The sequence below is a fragment of the Mustela lutreola genome, chromosome 9, assembly GCF_030435805.1.
Source record: "Mustela lutreola isolate mMusLut2 chromosome 9, mMusLut2.pri, whole genome shotgun sequence".
Taxonomy (NCBI): domain Eukaryota; kingdom Metazoa; phylum Chordata; class Mammalia; order Carnivora; family Mustelidae; genus Mustela; species Mustela lutreola.
The window spans coordinates 60,218,261-60,236,985 of record NC_081298.1 but is presented as its reverse complement, the minus strand read 5'-3'; the positions used below and the strand labels follow the sequence as shown (position 1 = coordinate 60,236,985).

At 45.7% G+C, this 18,725-nt stretch overlaps 1 protein-coding gene across 1 annotated transcript in view; it reads right to left on the bottom strand.

Annotated features, from left to right (window-relative positions):
• Positions 1 to 18,725, bottom strand: part of TGFBRAP1 (transforming growth factor beta receptor associated protein 1) — a 71,795-nt gene that overhangs the window by 13,328 nt on the left and 39,742 nt on the right. The window contains exons 5-6 of the mRNA XM_059134328.1: positions 4,437 to 4,519; positions 986 to 1,327 (exon numbers count right to left, since the gene is read on the bottom strand). Coding sequence (XP_058990311.1) covers positions 986 to 1,327; positions 4,437 to 4,519 — 425 coding nt within the window. The remainder of the gene's footprint in view (positions 1 to 985; positions 1,328 to 4,436; positions 4,520 to 18,725) is intronic.

The following is an 18,725-nucleotide window of genomic DNA, read 5'->3' as shown; positions in this document are numbered from 1 at the left end:
GCATGGCTGTTCACAGCCTCCCCAGGTTCACATGGTGCCCTGCTCCCCATCCTCCCCATCCCCAGCTGGTGACGGGAACAAGCGGACCTGGGGGACATGTTGGGTCGCCCTCTGAGAGCGAACTCTCAAGGTATCGAACTCTTTGCTGGAGTCTGCCTCTTCTCCTCAGCCTTTCGGGAGGTTAAGCCGACTCTCTGGACCCCACCACACCCCATCACTACCACGAGGCATCAGTGTATTTTCTGGTTCCTAAACAAAGCAACTCCCTTCCACAGTCTATCTGGGAAACTGAGGGAAAGTGTGGGAAGAGCCAGTACCCACGCAGAGGCAGGATCTGGGTCTGTGACACCCGTGGTTCCTGTGGGCCTTCGTCAGTCCTTCTATCATTCCAAATACGTAACAAAAATGACAGAGGAAGAATCTTACTCCTTAAAGGAGTCTAGGGGTCATCCAACACTTTTAAAGAACTCCCTCACCCCCCCGCTGAACCCCGTACCTGCCCAGAACAAAGCAGTAATGGCTCCTACCCAGTCAGGGACTGTGGGTGACTGCCCTTGTGCACGTGGCAAGGATACAGCTGTCTACCAACTCATGCTCATGATGAAGGCAGAGTTTTAAGCTATATGTGTTTATCAACAAGATCAAGAAGTCTCCCTTTTAACCTTTTTACCCAGCTATCTGTCTGTGTAATCTGGCCGTGAATGACTAAAGCGCGCTGCAAATTTTACCAACATCCACGGGTGAGCCCTACGTGGAGCAGTACAGATGGGGATGCTAAGAATCACTTCATGCACTGACTGGGCCTATGATGGGCTGTGAGAGTGTATGCTTTCCGAGACCTTCCAGGAGTCTGCAGACTCTGCCAAGGTGGGTGTCCAAGCTGGGGGGTGCCCAGCTGTCACGGGAAGAGTCTTGCGGGGCCTGAGGCACAGCAGCTGCAGCACCTTCAAGGGGCCCTGGCTGCACATGGGAAGGAAACACTCACTTGTTGTGCTTCTCCAGCCAGGCAGCGCTGTCGGTGAGGAGACAGGAGTTCTCGGTGACCAGGAGGTCCAGCAGGCTGTCGTGGTCAGCCTCCGCGTATAGCTTGAGCAGGGCCGTGTCGATGTCCTCTTTGTAGCCATTGGCGACCTCTGTGCTGCGGACTTCGTTTAGGTAGCTCATGAGGAAGCGCTTACACTTGGCCATCTTCTCCTGGTCCCCCTGGGTCAGCTGGTGCAGGTCTGCGTACTCGTGGAGAGGAGGGTGGGACCGTGTGAATGAGGAGGAGGTGGGCAACAGGAAGGGGTAGAGAGAGATCAGCTCCCGGACGTCAAGCTGGCCGCTTCTGCAATTACAGTGTCAAACTAAATGAAGCAAAAAGAGAGAAAGAGTACACATAGGCGCACAAAACAACACGGGGGGTGGGCACGTCCACACCCGCTCGCGGGGAGCTGGATGTGTAGGCGGCATGGCAGAGCACGGCGCACTGTGCGCCCCCACGCAATTCCAATGAAGCACAGAGGGGGCCATGCAGGAAGACACATGCACTGCCGGTGCTGACATGAGTATCAAGACCCCTGAGAGGGTCCTAACACCAAGGGAGCAGCAGACTCCCTGGAAACTAAGGCCAAGAAAGGAACACAGAGGGAACACAGCACTGTCTGGTCAACGGTGAAGGACCATCCTTCTGAAGCCAATGCTTGTCCTGGCACCAAACTATAAACAGGTTTGCTCATTGGTTCATAAACAAGGGACTTTGCCAGAAGGTGACTTACAGTTTCCTCATCAAAGATCCTATGATGGGAGCCGTGGGAGGATTTGTGAGGCTGTTTCTGTGGTGACTCTCAATGTCCTCTTAGAGCATAAAGTTAGGCCACAACTTGGAGCATAAGGTTAGACCACAACTCCAGTGGTATCCTAACTGTGCAAGGCCATGGAGCCCGTCTGGTGACATCCCACCTCTGCTTTCCTGCTGGCCCTGTCCCCCGCTGTGCCCCCGGCCTGCTTGTGCTGTCCACTGTGATAGCAGCGGCAGCATAAAGGAGCTGCAGACCTCAATGCTGGCCCCGGAGCAGCCCTACCAGGGGTCCCTCTTGCGGAAGTAGACGCAGGGTTCCCAGACATGAATGGGAACCCTAGGTTGGGCTTGGGGTCTTCACTCCTGGCAATGTTCACGACATCCGCCTTCCTTCAAGTTTGGACAGTCTCTCCTCCTCCCCGACTTCCATCCTCTAGTTCTCCTTCCTTCCATTCCTGCCCTCTAGTCACTTTCCATGGTGCTGGGCCTCTTGAGGATAAACCCCAGATCTCTGAGCACAGCATTCTGGGGCCTTCCCAGCTGCTCCCAATGCCCTCACAGCGTCGGTTTCCACCATCCCTCCCACACTCTGACGCTTCAGCTCCACCCATCACCTCTCCGGTTTACACACTTCACGCCTGGCCTCTGCTGCCTTGTTCCTTCTGCCTAAAGCAAAAGCCCTCATGGCAGCATTTGTGCTCCCTGGGGGACACCGAGCCATGTCTGAGGATACTTCCGATCACCACTGGCAGGTGTATTGGCACTGAGTGAATAGAGGCCCAGGGTTCCTCCGATGCATGAGAGAGCACCTCTAACAAATTATCTAGCCCAAGGGGTCCAGACTGTAAGATTCCCAATTTGGGAAGCTTCTCATCATTTAGGATGCAGACAAATCCCAATCCGAGCCTGTGCTCTGCATCCGCCCTCAGAATGCCCCACCCCCACTGCAGAGCGGCACCCACACTGCTGCCTGGCGGGCCCACGGCTGCTGTCCATACTTGCACGGGTACGCCAGGAAAGCAGGCGGCAGTCTCACCCCGCACTCTGGCTCTGATTCTTGGGCCAGGTCTGCTTCCCAGGAGGAGTGCTGACCTGACTGCACACGAGGATGGGCTGTATCACATCTCAGGGGACAGACACAGAGCAGAGGGGCCCACAACACGAGTCCCACAGAGGTTCTCTCTTGGGTGCCAACCACAACGTGTTGGCGCTTGTGGCTTCTCCACCAAACTGAGATGGAATACAAGGACAAGTCCCACATCAATAAGGAAAAAAAAAATCCCACGTTACTAGAAACGTCTGCTGTGGGCGCAGGAAGGGAGCACTTGCCTTGGGCCTGCCTGCTTTGAGGACCAATTCTCTCGGTCACATTTTGACAATGGAGCAGCCGTCAGTTTATGCTATGAAGGGGTTGAAGCGTGAAAGACAGGGGAGCCTTGTATTAATGACTGACAGAACCTACAGCTATTCTGTTAGAAAAATCTGTGAACTGTTCTAGGAACAGATTATGACCACTCGCCCACTATTCCAGATTAACCCATGAGAAGATGGACCCAAATGAGAAGGTTTTTGACGCTGCAGGGACAGAACAGGCAGGACAGAAGAGAGCGAGGTCCACAGGGACGAAGAACCTACATGAGTCCCCCAGTTACTGCTCCTGCCAAGAACAGATGAGAACACCACACAGAATATGACCTAAGTATAAGTTAGAGGGGGCATGGCTATTCACTTAGTGACTCCTTCTTGACTCAGAACCCTGTTCCCTCAGCCCCCAGTGTGACAGAGCAGGAGGCCAGAGAGGTGGTGAGTCCAAGAGCCTGTGGAACAGGTGGCAGACAGCATGCTCCTGAGCCGTGCTCTGCTCCGGCCGCTCCCCAGATGTGAAGGATCTGTTCGACGCTTTAGACACCCTTTATCCTTGAGATGGCTCTAAAACATGCAGGATCTAGTCTAGTTAGATGGCCTGAAAACTCAGGTCCTAACTTGTCCTTACAAACGTTTCCTTGTGAAGTCTTAGAAGGAGCACAGTTTTTACCAGTCTTCCCAGGGGCACCTGCTCTATTCCTAAACTTCCGATTTTCCGTTAAATCTCTGAAGAGAAGGGGGGCACCTGGGTGGCTCAGTGGGTTAAGCCGCTGCCTTCGGCTCAGGTCATGATCTCAGGGTCCTGGGATCGAGTCCCGCATCGGGCTCTCTGCTCAGCAGGGAGTCTGCTTCCCTCTCTCTCTCTGCCTGCCTCTCAGTCTACTTGTGATTTCTCTCTGTCAAATAAATAAATAAAATCTTTAAGAAAAAAAAATCTCTGAAAAGAAGGAAAAGTGAGCAAGAGCAGCATTTTTCTAGGAATCCCCTGCATTACTGAGTTCACTCTAGGACTCCCTTCTTCCCTCTCCACAGGACCATTATGGGTGCCCCCTCCTCTTCAGCCTCTACCCTCTTCGAGACACAGGGCAGGTAAACTGAGGCTAGGGAATAGGGGGGAGAAATGAGCTGTTTCTTTCAACTGTTGGTGGGTGCTGTTGTCAACAAGCGTCCCCAATTCCCCCTGAAGCACAATCTAACCAAGGCAACAATTCCCCTCACGGTATCACGGTAGAGATGGTCTTGACCACAGAGGGACACATGGGAAGGCTTGCTATCAACACCTCAAATTTACCTGAAGAGCTCTTTAGCTTCCAGGAACTGAAGTTGTGCAAACTGTATAAACCCGGCCTGCTGCAGAATCCTTCTGTACATTACCTGCAAGGAAAGATAGGTTGAATTCATCTCTGATAGACCCCGCAAAACCTCACAAAACCAGCATTGCGTTCTCTGTGGTCAGAACGCAAACCCAATGTTCAGGATTACACAGAAATCAGAAGTTATAAGGTAAAGAAAAAACATGGCATATATGAGATTATTTCCAATACAAATATATTTCTGTGCATGTGTGTGTCAATGAACAAACTCTGCATTCCTGAAATGAAGTTCTTCTCTATTTGACTATTCTTCCCTCTCCAAGGATCTTCCCCCATAAATCTCAGCCTCTTCCCCAATGTGTCCTTTTATCTTCTGTCCTCCTCCTCCTTAACTCATAGGGCTAGGGGGACAGCTTCTACTTCTGGTGGCTCAGACAGAGAGCAACAGCCCCAGCGTCTCTAGAGGCCCAGAAGCTGCTCCCCATGCTTCCACTCCTCTGGAACTGACACTTCACTTCTGAGTATCCCTCAGAGCACAAGGCCAATGCCATTTAGTCAGCAGACAGATAAACCCACATGCTTTCCTAGTCCCTCTCCTGGAGGTGCCTGGCCCACGGTCACACTCCCCAGGCAGAATTCCTGCCATCAAGCTGCCAGTGATCTCGGTTTCAACCAGAATTGCCCAGATTTCCTTGACCATGGAACTTTCTTATGACATCCAGCAAGAGCAAAGGGCACTCTAGAGAGCTCTCCTGTAATGTCTTAACCCCGCCCCCTCCTGTCGCTGTCCAGCTTGGTCAGTGCCGGAGCTGCAAGCATCCTTTGCTTCAAGGAGCTCTTGGACATGCCTCTTCGCTCTGTTCATACTGGTGCCATCCCACAGTCAGGTGGTCACCTCCTCACGATCAAAGACTCCAATCATATTCCAAACCCTGGGAATTCAATTCCTCCATCCTCCAACCACTGTGCTGTCCTGTGAGCCATGAAGTCCTTGGCGGTATGACACGTATATTATTCCTCTTCGTAGCCCCACACCCCAGCATGACACCTGCCACTCAGGAAGGCCTTCTGGATCTGAAGAGCTATCTCCTCGGTATTTGGGAACTCAGATGGAGGGATAGTTAAGATCTTAGCCACAGTTCGTGAAGTTGTAAGTGGCTGAGCTGGGATTTAAAAAGCAGACATTTTGGATTCTAAAGCCCAATTTTTTTCACCCACTGAGTCACCAAGGTATACAGCAGGCAGTTAACACTGCTACCCACTGAAGAAGAGAGGGAAGTGGAGACAGTTGGCACCTAGAGACCATTAGTTCCGTTCCCTTACATCAGCTTTAAAAGGGGCTTTCGCTGTAGTTTTAAAAAGTTCTCAATAGTGTAGCATTTCCTCCCTCTCCCCTCAGACATTCCCTGAGAGAAGTCAGAAAAGGCAGGTTGCTTTTTCATCTCCTTACCACTTGCCTTTACCTTTCTTCCCTGACAGCAACCATGTGTGGCCTAAAAACTGGCCTATTTAATCCCCCCAACAATAAGCAGACAGGAGTGGGTTCTGTTGTACGGAATGACCGCTGCATTTCTGGAAGCAGATGCGATGAAGACCATCCACCTAGCAGAAAGGATAAGAAGGAGCCGTCATCTGCAGTAGAAGAATTCTTGATCTCCGGCCTGCTGAAGAGCAATCAGCCGAATCATGATTTACTCCGCGTGGTTGCAGGACTCAAATGCCCTCTACTCTTTCCCTTCCTAAAGGGAAATAAAAACCACTTCTGCAAACACGCCCCATCTCCAAGAATATGGAGTTATTTCTGTATTCGAGTCCGCGAATGCTAGAAGCAGACTTAGAAGAAGCATGCAAAGAGATCCCGTCATCCTGAATAGAAGCACCTAGACGTGGAACCACAAAGGCTACACAACACACCACTGACTCAGACCCGAAAGCACCTGATCAGAAACTTCAGCAAGCACAGCTGATTCCTGGAGCTCTGAAAGTGACTGTCTCCTTGCCAGACCATCCCCTCTGACTGACAGCTTCTCTGGCCCTCCACACAGGTGAGGCAGGGTTACAGACCTGGAGTCAGGGCGGCCAGCAGAAGGACAAGAAAGATGGCCATGTGAGGAGAGAGAACAAGAAAGTCTGTTTATCTCCCCAGTGGCAGAGCTAGCACAATGGAGTCTTCAGCTGTCCTTTCAACTTTCTGATTTGTCCCTTGGCATAAGGCAGCTATCAGAAGTCCCAGGCCAAGGGCGTAAATTAGCCCAACAGAGCTCTTATAAGTACCACTTGGTATCTGCTCTGCACAGAGACACAGGGCCCCCACCAGCCAGGTGGAAGAGGTCACATGTACTCTGGGAGCAAGGTCAAAGTGAAGTCAAATTCTGTTTCTACTATTCTGTTTCTGAATTGAGATTTCTGTCATGCTTTGGGTAACCAGAAATTTTGTGAAGCAGAAGATTCTATTCTATTCTATTTACAGAGAGGCTTCTTTTTAAAGGGCAGAAAGCCCACTTCTAGGGTCAGGCCTGGATCCCCCTCCCCCATCAAGGGCACTGCTTTTGGCTTTGCCAGTGGGCCCATCTCCAGGAGGGCAGGGCGAACGGGCACACCCGCTTCCTTCCAAGGATGACTGCAGGTCTAGTGCAGAGAAACCACCAGGTGTGGTCATTACACGCCGGATACAAACCATTACAGATCCAGAGTACAGCCTACTCTTGACATGAGACTACGCATAAGATTCAGGTTATAAGGCCCTGTAAGATCAAGAAGACTTGGGCTATCTGGTACATACATATCATTCCCGTAAAATGAGTACAACCCAACTCTAAACAAAAATTGGTAAGAATGTTGGACTTTTAACTGTATTCAGACCTTCTCTTGTAATACATACTGCAGCAGTGGGTTTTAGGCTTTTAAAAAACTTATTTCAAAACTCTGCTCACTTAGTTACTGACTAAATAGAAAGACCTTTCCAAAAATACACAGGGTGAAACAGTTGTCCCACCCAAGTGGCCATGACATTCTCTCCTTGTTCAAAAGGCAATCCATCCTCATTAAGATTGGACACAAATATATATGTGTATGCACATGAGTGTGTATTTATTGTAAATACTGGTAAATACAAAAGATACATAAAGAGTATTTACATGTCACACATACACACACACCTACATATGTAATACAAATCCATAATGTATAAAATAATGTATTTTACATATACCCATTCTTGGGAACTCACAGAAAGATAGTAATAAAAATACATGCTATATGGCCTCTTAGGGATCACAATAGATATTAGTGTATTAAAAACTCTGAGAAATCCTCTAGTTAAGAAACCTAGTTAACGCAACTGTGTAAAACAGAACCTTTCTGTTCTGCACCCACCCCCATCCCAGAGCCAGGGTCCGGTGACATGCAGACTAGAAACCCTGCTCCGGAATCAGTCGTGTGACAGATATACATGCAAAGCAGGAAAAGTGGTCAGTTCCACAGACAGGGACAGTGAGGGCCAGCAGGTGCAGGGGCCGGAGAAGAGGCCCGAGGAACTCAACATGCATAAGGAACCCTACCCAAAGCACAGGTCCTGATTCTTGCAAAGGATACACTAAGAAGAAAAATGACATTCTAAGTACAAAAGCCCCTTGCTCTTCGATTTTTTTTTCTTCACACACGTGCATGTAGTCTTTTTCTCCTGTATTTTTTAAGATTTATAATGGAAGTAATGCATTCATAAAGCTCAAATTTCCAAACATTCAAAGGGGTTTAATGAAGAGTCTCCCTCCCACAGCAGTCGCAGCCAGTGGCGCTCCAGAGGTAATCGATGCTATGAATTTCTGTGCAGCTGCAGAAATACGTGATGTATTTTAAGTTAACTCTGTCCCCCATTATAGTAGCACTCTCTACATTTTTAATTCATTGTCTTTCAGAGAACCGTCCGCCTCAACACATAAAGTCCTTGGTTCTTATTCCTGGCTGCGCGGTATCCTGACAGCCTGCTAGACTATAGCGCATTTATTTTTTTTAATTTTTCATTTTTTATAAACATATATTTTTATCCCCATGGGTACAGGTCTGTGAATCACCAGGTTTACACACTTCATAGCACTCACCATAGCACATACCCTCCCCAATGCCCATAACCCACCCCCCTCTCCCGACCCTCCTCCCCCCAGCAACCCTCAGTTTGTTTTGTGAGATTAAGAGTCACTTATGGTTTGTCTCCCTCCCAATCCCATCTTCTTTCATTTATTCTTCTCCTACCTCCTTAACCCCCCCATGTTGCATCTCCACTTCCTCATATCAGGGAGATCATATGATAGTTGTCTTTCTCTGATTGACTTATTTCACTAAGCACGATACCCTCTAGTTCCAACCACGTCGTCACAAATGGCAAGATTTCATTTCTTTTGATGGCTGCATAGTATTCCATTGTGTATATATACCACTTCTTCTTGATCCATTCATCTGGTGATGGACATCTAGGTTCTTTCCATAGTTTGGCTATTGTAGACATTGCTGCTATAAACATTCGGGTGCATGTGCCCCTTCGGATCACTATGTTTGTATCTTTAGGATAAATACCCAGTAGTGCAATTGCTGGGTCATAGGGTAGTTCTATTTTCAACTTTTTGAGGAACCTCCATGCTGTTCTTCAGAGTGGTTGTACCAGCTTGCATTCCCACCAACAGTGTAGGAGGGTTCCCCTTTCTCCGCATCCTCACCAGCATCTGTCATTTCCTGACTTGTTAATTTTAGCCATTCTGACTAGTGTGAGGTGATATCTCATTGTGGTTTTGATTTGTATTTCCCTGATGCTGAGTGATGTGGAGCACTTTTTCATATGTCTGTTGGCCATCTGGTTGTCCTCTTTGCAGAAATGTCTGTTCATGTCCTCTGCCCATTTCTTGATGGGATTATTTGTTCTTTGGGTGTCGAGTTTGCTAAGTTCTTTATAGATTTTGGACACTAGCCCTTTATCTGATATGTCGTTTGCAAATATTTTCTTCCATTCTGTCAGTTGTCTTTTGGTTTTGTTAACTGCTTCTTTTGCTGTGCAAAAGCTTTTGATCTTGATGAAATCCCAATAGTTCATTTTTGCCCTTGCTTCCCTTGCCTTTGGCGATGTTCCTAGGAAGATGTTGCTGTGGCTGAGGTCGAAGAGGTTGCTGCCTCTGTTCTCCTCAAGGATTTTGATGGATTCCTTTCTCACATTGAGGTCCTTCATGCATTTTGAGTCTATTTTTGTGTGTGGTGTAAGGAAATGGTCCAATTTCATTCTTCTGCATGGGGCTGTCCAATTTTCCCAACACCATTTATTGAAGAGGCTGTCTTTTTTCCATTGGACATTCTTTCCTGCTTTGTCGAAGATTAGTTGACCGTAGAGTTGAGGGTCTATTTCTGGGCTCTCTATTCTGTTCCATTGATCTATGTGTCTGTTTTTGTGCCAGTACCATGCTGTCTTGATGATGACAGTTTTGTAATAGAGCTTGAAGTCTGGAATTGTGATGCCACCAACTTTGGCTTTCTTTTTCAATATTCCTTTGGCTATTCAAGGTCTTTTCTGGTTCCATATAAATTTTAGGATTATTTGTTCCACCTCTTTGAAAAAAATGGATGGTATTTTGATAGGAATTGCATTAAATATGTAGATTGCTTTAGGTAGCATAGACATTTTCAAAATATTTCTTCTTCCAATCCAGGAGCATGGAACATTCTTCCATTTCTTTGTGTCTTCCTCAATTTCTTTCATGAGTACTTTATAGTTTTCTGAGTAAAGATTCTTAGCCTCTTTGTTTAGGTTTATTCCTAGGTATCTTATAGTTTTGGGTGCAATTGTAAATGGGATTGACTCCTTAATTTCTCTTTCTTCTGTCTTGTTGTTGGTGTAGAGAAATGCAATTGATTTCTGTGCATTGATTTTATATCCTGTACTTTACTGAATTCCTGTACAAGTTCTAGCAGTTTTGGCGTGGAGTCTTTTGGGTTTTCCACATATAGTATCATATCATCTGCAAAGAGTGATAGTTTGACTTCTTCTTTGCTGATTTGGGTGCATTTAATTTCCTTTTGTTGTCTGACTGCTGAGGCTAGGACTTCTAGTACTATGTTGAATAGCAGTGGTGATAATGGACATCCCTGCTGTGTTCCTGACCTTAGCAGAAAAGCTTTCAGTTTTTCTCCATTGAGAATGATATTTGCGGTGGGTTTTTCATAGATGGCTTTGATAATATTGAGATATGTGCCCTCTATCCCTACACTTTGAAGAGTTTTGATCAGGAAGGGATGCTTTACTTTGTCAAATGCTTTTTCAGCACCTATTGAGAGTATCATATGGTTCTTGTTCTTTCTTTTATTTATTGATAGATTTGCAGATGTTGAACCAACCTTGCAGTCCTGGAATAAATCCCACTTGGTTGTGGTAAATAATCCTTTTAATGTACTGTTGAATCCTATTGGCTAGTATTTTGGTGAGAATTTTCGCATCTGTGTTCATCAAGGATATTGGTTTGTAGTTCTCTTTTGTGATGGGACCCTTGTCTGGTTTTGGGATCAAGGTGACGCTGGCTTCATAAAAAGAGTTTGGAAGTTTTCCTTCCATTTCTATTTTTTGGAACAGTTTCAGGAGAATAGGAATTAGTTCTTCTTTAAATGTTTGGTAGAATTCCCCCGGGAAGCCGTCTGGCCCTGGGCTTTTGTTTGGAGATTTTTGATGACTGTTTCAATCTCCTTACTGGTTAAGGGTCTGTTCAGGTTTTCTATTTCTTCCTGGTTCAGTTTTGGTAGTTTATATGTCTCTAGGAATGCATCCATTTCTTCCAGATTGTCAAATTTGTTGGCGTAGAGTTGCTCATAATATGTTCTTATAATTGTATTTCTTTGGTGTTAGATGTGATCTCTCCTCTTTCATTCATGATTTTATTTATTTGGATCCTTTCTCTTTTCTTTTTGATAAGTCTGGCCAGGGGTTTATCAATCTTATTCATTCTTTCAAAGAACCAGCTCCTAGTTGCATTGATTTGCTCTATTGTTTATTTGGTTTCTATTTCATTGATTTCTGCTCTGATCTTTTTGATTTCTCTTCTCCTACTGGGTTTAGGCTTGCTTTCTTGTTCTTTCTCCAGGTCCTTTAGGTGCAGGGTTAGGTTGTGTACTTGAGACCTTTCTTGTTTCTTGAGAAAGGCTTGTACCACTATATATTGTCCTCTCAGGACTGCCTTTGCTGTGTCCCACAGACTTTGAACTGTTGTGTTTTCATTATCATTTGTTTCCATGAATTTTTTCAATTCTTCTTTAATTTCCTGGTTGACCCATTCATTCTTTAAAAGGATGCTATTTAGTCTCCATGTATTTGGGTTCTTTCCAAATTTCCTCTTGTGACTGAGTTCTAGCTTCAGAGCATTGTGCTCTGAAAATATGCAGGGAATGATCCCAATCTTTTGATACCGGTTGAGACCCGATTAGGACCCAGGATGTGATCTATTCTGGAGAATGTTCCATGTGCACTGGAGAAGAATGTGTATTCTGTTGCTTTGGGATGAAATGTTCTGAATAGATCTGTGATGTCCCTCTGGTCCAGTGTGTCTTTTAAGGCTTTTATTTCCTTGTTGATCTTTTGCTTGGATGATCTGTCCATTTCAGTGAGGGGAGTGTTAAAGTCCCCTACTATTATTATATTATTGTTGATGTGTTTCTTTGATTTTGTTATTAATTGGTTTATATAGTTGGCTGCTCCATTAGGGGCATAGATATTTAAAATTGTTAGATCTTCTTCTTGGACAGATCCTTTGAGTATGATATAGTGTCCTTACTCATCTCTTATTATAGTCTTTGGCTTAAAATCTAATTGATCTGATCTAAGGATTGTCACCCCTGCTTTCTTCTGATGTCCATTAACATGGTAAATTGTTTTCCACGCCCTCACTTTAAATCTGGAGGTGTCTTTGGGTCTGAAATGAGTTTCTTGTAGACAACATATAGATGGGTTTTGTTTTTTTATCCATTCTGATACCCTGTGTCTTTTGATTGGGGCATTTAGCCCATTAACATTCAGGGTAACTATTGAGACATATGAATTTAGTGCCATTGTATTGCCTGTAAGGTGACTGTTCCTGTATATTGTCTCTGTTCCTTTCTGATCTACTACTTTTAGGCTCTCTCTTTGCTTAGAGGACCCCTTTCAGTATTTCCTGTAGAGCTGGTTTGGTGTTTGCAAATTCTTTCAGTTTTTGTTTGTCCTGGAAGCTTTTTATCTCTTCTTCTATTTTCAATGATAGCCTAGCTGGATATGGTATTCTTGGCTGCATGTTTTTCTTGTTTAGTGCTCTGAATGCCAGCTCTTTCTGGCCTGCCAGGTGTCTGTGGATAAGTTTGCTGCCAATCTAATATTTTTACCATTGTATGTTACAGACTTCTTTTCCTGGGCTGCTTTCAGGATTTTCTCTTTGTCACTGAGACTTGTAAATTTTATTACTAGGTGCCAGGGTGTGGACCTATTCTTGTTGATTTTGAGGGGGGTTCTCTGCACCTCCTGGATTTTGATGCTTGTTCCCTTTGACATACTAGGGAAATTCTCTCCAATAATTCTCTCCAATATACCTTCTGCTCCCCTCTCTCATTCTTCTTCTTCTTCTGGAATCCCGATTATTCTAATGTTGTTTTGTCTTATGGTGTCACTTATCTCTTGAATTCTCCCCTCGTGGTCCAGTAGCTGTTTGTCCCTCTTTTGCTCAGCTTCTTTATTCTCTGTCATTTGGTCTTCTATATCACTAATTCTTTCTTCTGCCTCATTTATCCTAGCAGTGAGAGCCTCCATTTTTGATTGTACCTCATTAATAGCTTTTTTTAATTTCAACTTGGTTAGATTTTAGTTCTTTTATTTCTCCAGAAAGGGCTTTTAATCTCCTGAGAGGGTTTCTCTAATATCTTCCATGCCTTTTTCGAGCCTGGCTAGAACCTTGAGAATCGGCATTCTGAACTCTAGATCTGACATATTACCAATGTCTGTATTGATTAGGTCCTTAGCCTTCGGTACTGCCTCTTGTTCCTTTTTTTTGTTGTGAATTTTTCTGCCTTGTCATTTTGTCCAGATAAGAGTATATGAAGGAGCAAGTAAAATACTAAAAGGGTGGCAAAGACCCCAGGAAAATACGCTTTAACCAAATCAGAAGAGATCCCAAATCATGGGGGGGGGGGGGGGGAGGGATAAAAAGAGGTTCAGGAAAAAAAAAAAAAGAAAAGAAAGAAACAATTAAAAAAAGAAAACAAATAAAGAAAAAATATAAAAAAGAAAAAATATATATATATCTTAGATGAACTAGTTTAAAAACGTTTAAAAAAGAAATGGTTAAATAAGTAAAAAACTGCTGGGCGCCTGGGTGGCTCAGTGGGTTAAGCCGCTGCCTTCGGCTCAGGTCATGATCTCAGGCTCCTAGGATTGAGTCCTGTGTCGGACTCTGCTCGGCAGGGAGTCTGCTTCCCTCTATCTCTCTCTCTCTGCCTGCCTCTCCGTCTACTTGTGATCTCTCTGTCAAATAAATAAATAAAATCTTTAAAAAAAATTAAAGTAAAAAACTGCAAGACTAAGGAATCATGGGGAGAAAGCCATGAGTTCTGTGCTTTGCTTTCTCCTCCTCTAGATTCCGCTGCTCTCCTTGGTATTGAACCTGCACTCCTTGGTAGGTGATCTTGGTTCTGGCTGGATTTCTTGTTGATCTTCTGGGGGAGGTACCTGTTGTAGTGATTCTCAAGTGTCTTTGCCCCAGGCGGAATTGCGCTGCCCTTACCAGGGGCCGGGCTGAGTAATCCGTTTGGGTTTGCTTTCCAGAGCTTTTGTTCCTTGAGCGCTTTCCAGAGAGTTCCGGAGAATGGGAATGAAAATGGCGGCCTCCCAGTCTACGGCCCGGAGGAGCCGAGAGCTCGGGGCCCCACTCCTCAGTGCCCTCAGAAAATAGCGCCCAATTACTCCTGTCTCCCTGGCCTCTGGCCACGCTCTGAGCTCACCAAGACTGCGACTGGTTCAAGGTAACCCCGAGCTGAGAGCTCATTCCTCGGCTCTGTCTCTGTAGCCGGCTTCCCCGTTCTAATACCTGTGAGCTCGGTGACACTCAGACACCCCCGATCCTTCTGTGACCCTGCGGGACCTGAGGCCACGCTGACCCCGCGTGAGCTTCACTGCGGTTTAGCCTCTGGAGCGATGTCCCTCAGCGGAACAGGTTTTTAAAAGTCCGGATTTTGTGCTCCGCTGCTCTGTCGCTTGCCGGGAGCTGGCCCCTCCCCCCACAGTCTATCTTCCCATCGCTTTGGATTTACTTCTCCACGAGTCCTACCTTACAGAAAGTGGTTGATTTTCTGTTTCTAGAATTGCTGTTCTTCTTCTTTTCAATCTCCCGTTGGATTTGTAGGTGTTTGCAATCTTTAGATAAGCTATCTAGCTGATCTCCTGCTACCTGATGTAGTCTCAGCCTGCTACTTCTTCGACCACAGCGCATTTAACCACTCCTCTCTCAGCAGCATCTGGGTTGTTGGGTTTCTTCTTAAACAACCAATTTGATCATGTAGAGTCTTCTCCATTGGTTATTTGGCATTTTTGTGCTTAGACCCGTAGAATACCCCTTAGGAGAACTGTACTGTGTAACTTGGAGAGAGATTATCAGTTCGTCCTCCTGCAGGCAATTTACATTAGTAGAAGTGACTTCTGCAAGTGTCCATTTCCCCACTCCCTCAACAGAGTATCCCCAAACCCTCTGATTTTAACAATCTGAATGGAAAATAAACTCATGAACTTTTAGTTTGCACATCTCTGTATGCATAAGACAAAATATCTTTTCATACATTCATAAGGCAGGTGATTTTACTTTCTATGAAATATCTGTTCATATTCATTTTTCTATGAGGCCATTCTTTATTTAAAAATTTTTTTGAAGGAAGGCCTGACGTTTTAGAGAAATCAGAATACCTTCTGTGCTTTAAAGTGCAAGTAGTTTTTTGTTACTTATGTTTTTAATTGATTTAGAGTAGGTTTCACCAAGTAGAATGTGTTTGTGAGTATATGTGTGTAAGTTTACTAAAACTTTAAGTATTACTTTAAAATGCTTCAGAACCATGGTATCTGGAAAGACTGTGGCAGGGCAGTCTTTTTACTCTTGTAGCCTTCTCATAAAACAGAACAATTAGTTCAGAGCAGTTCACAATAGACAAAGGGTAGAAACAACCCAAGTGTCCTTTAGTGGATGAACGGAAAAACAAAATGCAGTACTTGTGTACAATGGAATATACTACTCAGCCTTAAAGAGGAAGGACATTCGGACATATAACTATGGAAGAGGCTTGATTACATCATACTAAGTAAAGCAAGCCGTGGAACAAAAGGACAAATCCTGCATGATTCCACTTACATGAGGTATCTGACAGTCAAAATCATTGACACAGAAAGCATGGCATTGCCACGAGGAGGGGGATGGGGAGCTACTGCTTAATGAGGACAGAGTTTCAGTTCTGCAAGATGGGAAGACATTCTGGAGGTGCGTGGTGGTGATGGATGACCAACAGTGGGAACATGCTCAACGCCACTGAACTGTAGATTTACAAAAGGTGAGGATGGTAAATTTTATGTTACTGTGTGTTTTGCCACAAGTAAAACAGACAAAACAATCAGGGATAACAAAACCAAAACCCTACTGCCAACATTTGTAATAGCACAAAGTGACTGGGCATGTCCACAAACCCAAAAGCACAAGCCAAACCCACCACCAACTACAGGAACCAGATGATGTTAGAAAATGGGGGGGGGGGGGGGAAGTGGACAGAGGAAAAGGGGCTGTGAGGCCACGAAAGCCAGAGTTCCCAAACCACTATCACTGGAAAGCCTGACTGCCGGGGAAAGGGTCTTCACAGGCTCTACTTTGCCAGGTCACAAGGAGAGACTGAGCTTGAAAGACAAGGAAAAACTCCTTTGGGCATTCAAGGCAAAAAACCAAGTCGCTATAAGGGCAAGGAATTGAGATTGTCACCCAATACTGGTCAGCTCTTGATGGCAAAACATAATGGTGGAAATTACTTAAGTTTCTCACTGAAAGATAACATGAGTCAAAGACTTTACAGCCAGCCACATGGGCCCCCAAGTATAAAGGCTGTAGAGGAACTGCTGTCAACGTGCAGGGACAGTGCTCCCATATGCCCCTGCTGGGACATCTGCAGGAGGATCGATAGCTGCGGAAAACCAGAGGCCTGGAGAGTCAGCAGCATAAAATGTGCCCCGAGCGTTCCATATGCATCTGCCCTGAACAATGATGGACAAATATAAGGGAGACAGAAGATGGCTGTATGCATGCGACAGCAGAGACTACGTGACCATCAAAACCAGGGGGCCATGGGGAGATGACACAGAAGGAAAATGTGCTCACGGACATGGTGGGGATAAAGGGATGGGACTTTCATACAGATGCTGGGGAAGAAGAGGGGAAGGCAACAAGAGCTCACCAGCTAATTCCAAAGTGCTGCTCAAAGGGGGTAAACAACAGAAAACAGGAGCTCTCTCCACCCTCCCGCAAGACGAAGAGAAAACCAAAGGACTAGGGTAACCATTAGAACACAAATCACAAGTTTCACACCAAAAAAAGACCCGGGGACAGGGAAGAAGGAACAGAGAGGGACTGGGGGTGGGGGGCAAGAGAGGTGAAGGGAGGAGAGATTCCTTCGAGCTCCGTAAATATTTTACATAATCAGAAAACAAAATTAAATTCCAGAGAGCGATCCCTGGAAAGCAAAAGTCAAATGAAACAAAGGACCCTAACTACATAAATCAAAGACAGGGTCGCAGGTCTGCACAGAGGTTGCTTCCGAGCGGCTCGGGCACATGCTTGTGCCTGGGACTTCTGTGGGGGACAAGGAGAATGGCAAGACGCAGCATTCGCAGGACACCTGGGACATGTGAACACTGATGGGACTCTGTTCGTTGAAGGACTCTCTGATGACTTTGGGGAGTTCTGTAGATAGCACTGTGGTTACATTTAAAAGGGGAATCTTGCCTTTTAAAGATACATACTCAAATAGTTTTAGGTGAAATAGAAAAAGTACCCCACAGATACCAGAGTTCAAGCTTAAATATGAATACTTTCCATAGTACATGACAAAAATCAGGAGAGCTTCCTGACACAAGCCGTTGTTAATGCAAGAGGTCTCCTTACTGCCGCTTTCTTTATGACATCTTATACCTTAACATAAAGAAAAAAAAGAAAGTCCAGCTTTCTTAAAGATCTAAACTCTCTGGCCCTCTGGGATCTCTGGAAGCACTAGTCCTTAATCCCAGTCCCAGAATTAAACTTCTTGATAAAGTCCTCCCTAGTTCAGGAGTCAGTAACACAAAGCAGATACTTGCTTTAAATGAAGGCGGGAAGAGAGGGACAAGGCTGGACTGTGGTCCCTTTTCCTCTCCTTTTTGAGTTCCTCTAAGCCGGGGTCCAGCATTTGGTCAGAAGCACCCGAAGGCTAAAATAAGTAATGCACCTCATCATCACAAGAGTCACGTCTCATCCTCAAAAACACATACACATTCAGGAAAATTCTCTCCTTTGCTGTCAATATTATTTTCCCTCTTGGTTCTGCTTTTTAACACAAACCATCTGCTCCACAATCCATTATATACCGGGCTCTGTTTTTAGAGCAGTGAGTTTCTGCCCAGTCCGGACTAGGGTGCCTGGGGACAAAGAGGACAGAGTCCACCTAGGAACTTGGGCAGGAAAGGCCTGAACCAAGTGCCGACTCCTGTGCTGAGTGTTGACACACAAACCGCAGAAAGCAGGGGAGGGATTGGTTCTGCCTGGGGGGACGGGGAGGACTCAGATAAGAGGGGTAAGCAGAAAAAAAAAAAAAAAAGAGGGGTAAGCAGAGTATGGAAACCACTGTCCAGTCCGGAAGCACACCCAGTAACTGAAACCTGCATGTATCAGGAATCAGGCAAAGGGGAGGGCAGAGAGGGGTGTGAAAGCCCAGGGCTCCTTCTGCTAACTGGAGGCAAGGCACAGGGTGGGAGCAGGGTCGAGGATGGAGGGCAGGGGGAGTGTCAGGGGCGGGGCACATGCTGCTTCTGAGGGCTGGCACCCATGCAACTAGAGAGGTGTCCATGCGTGAAACCAGCTCTCAGCTGTCCTGCCTTCCCATCTTCAGATAGTAGTGCTGGTTACTTCTAAATCGTTCTGACAATTAAAACTGTTTTGAGGGGCACCTGGGTGGCTCAATGGGTTAAAGCCTCTGTCTTTGGCTCAGGTCATGATCCCAGA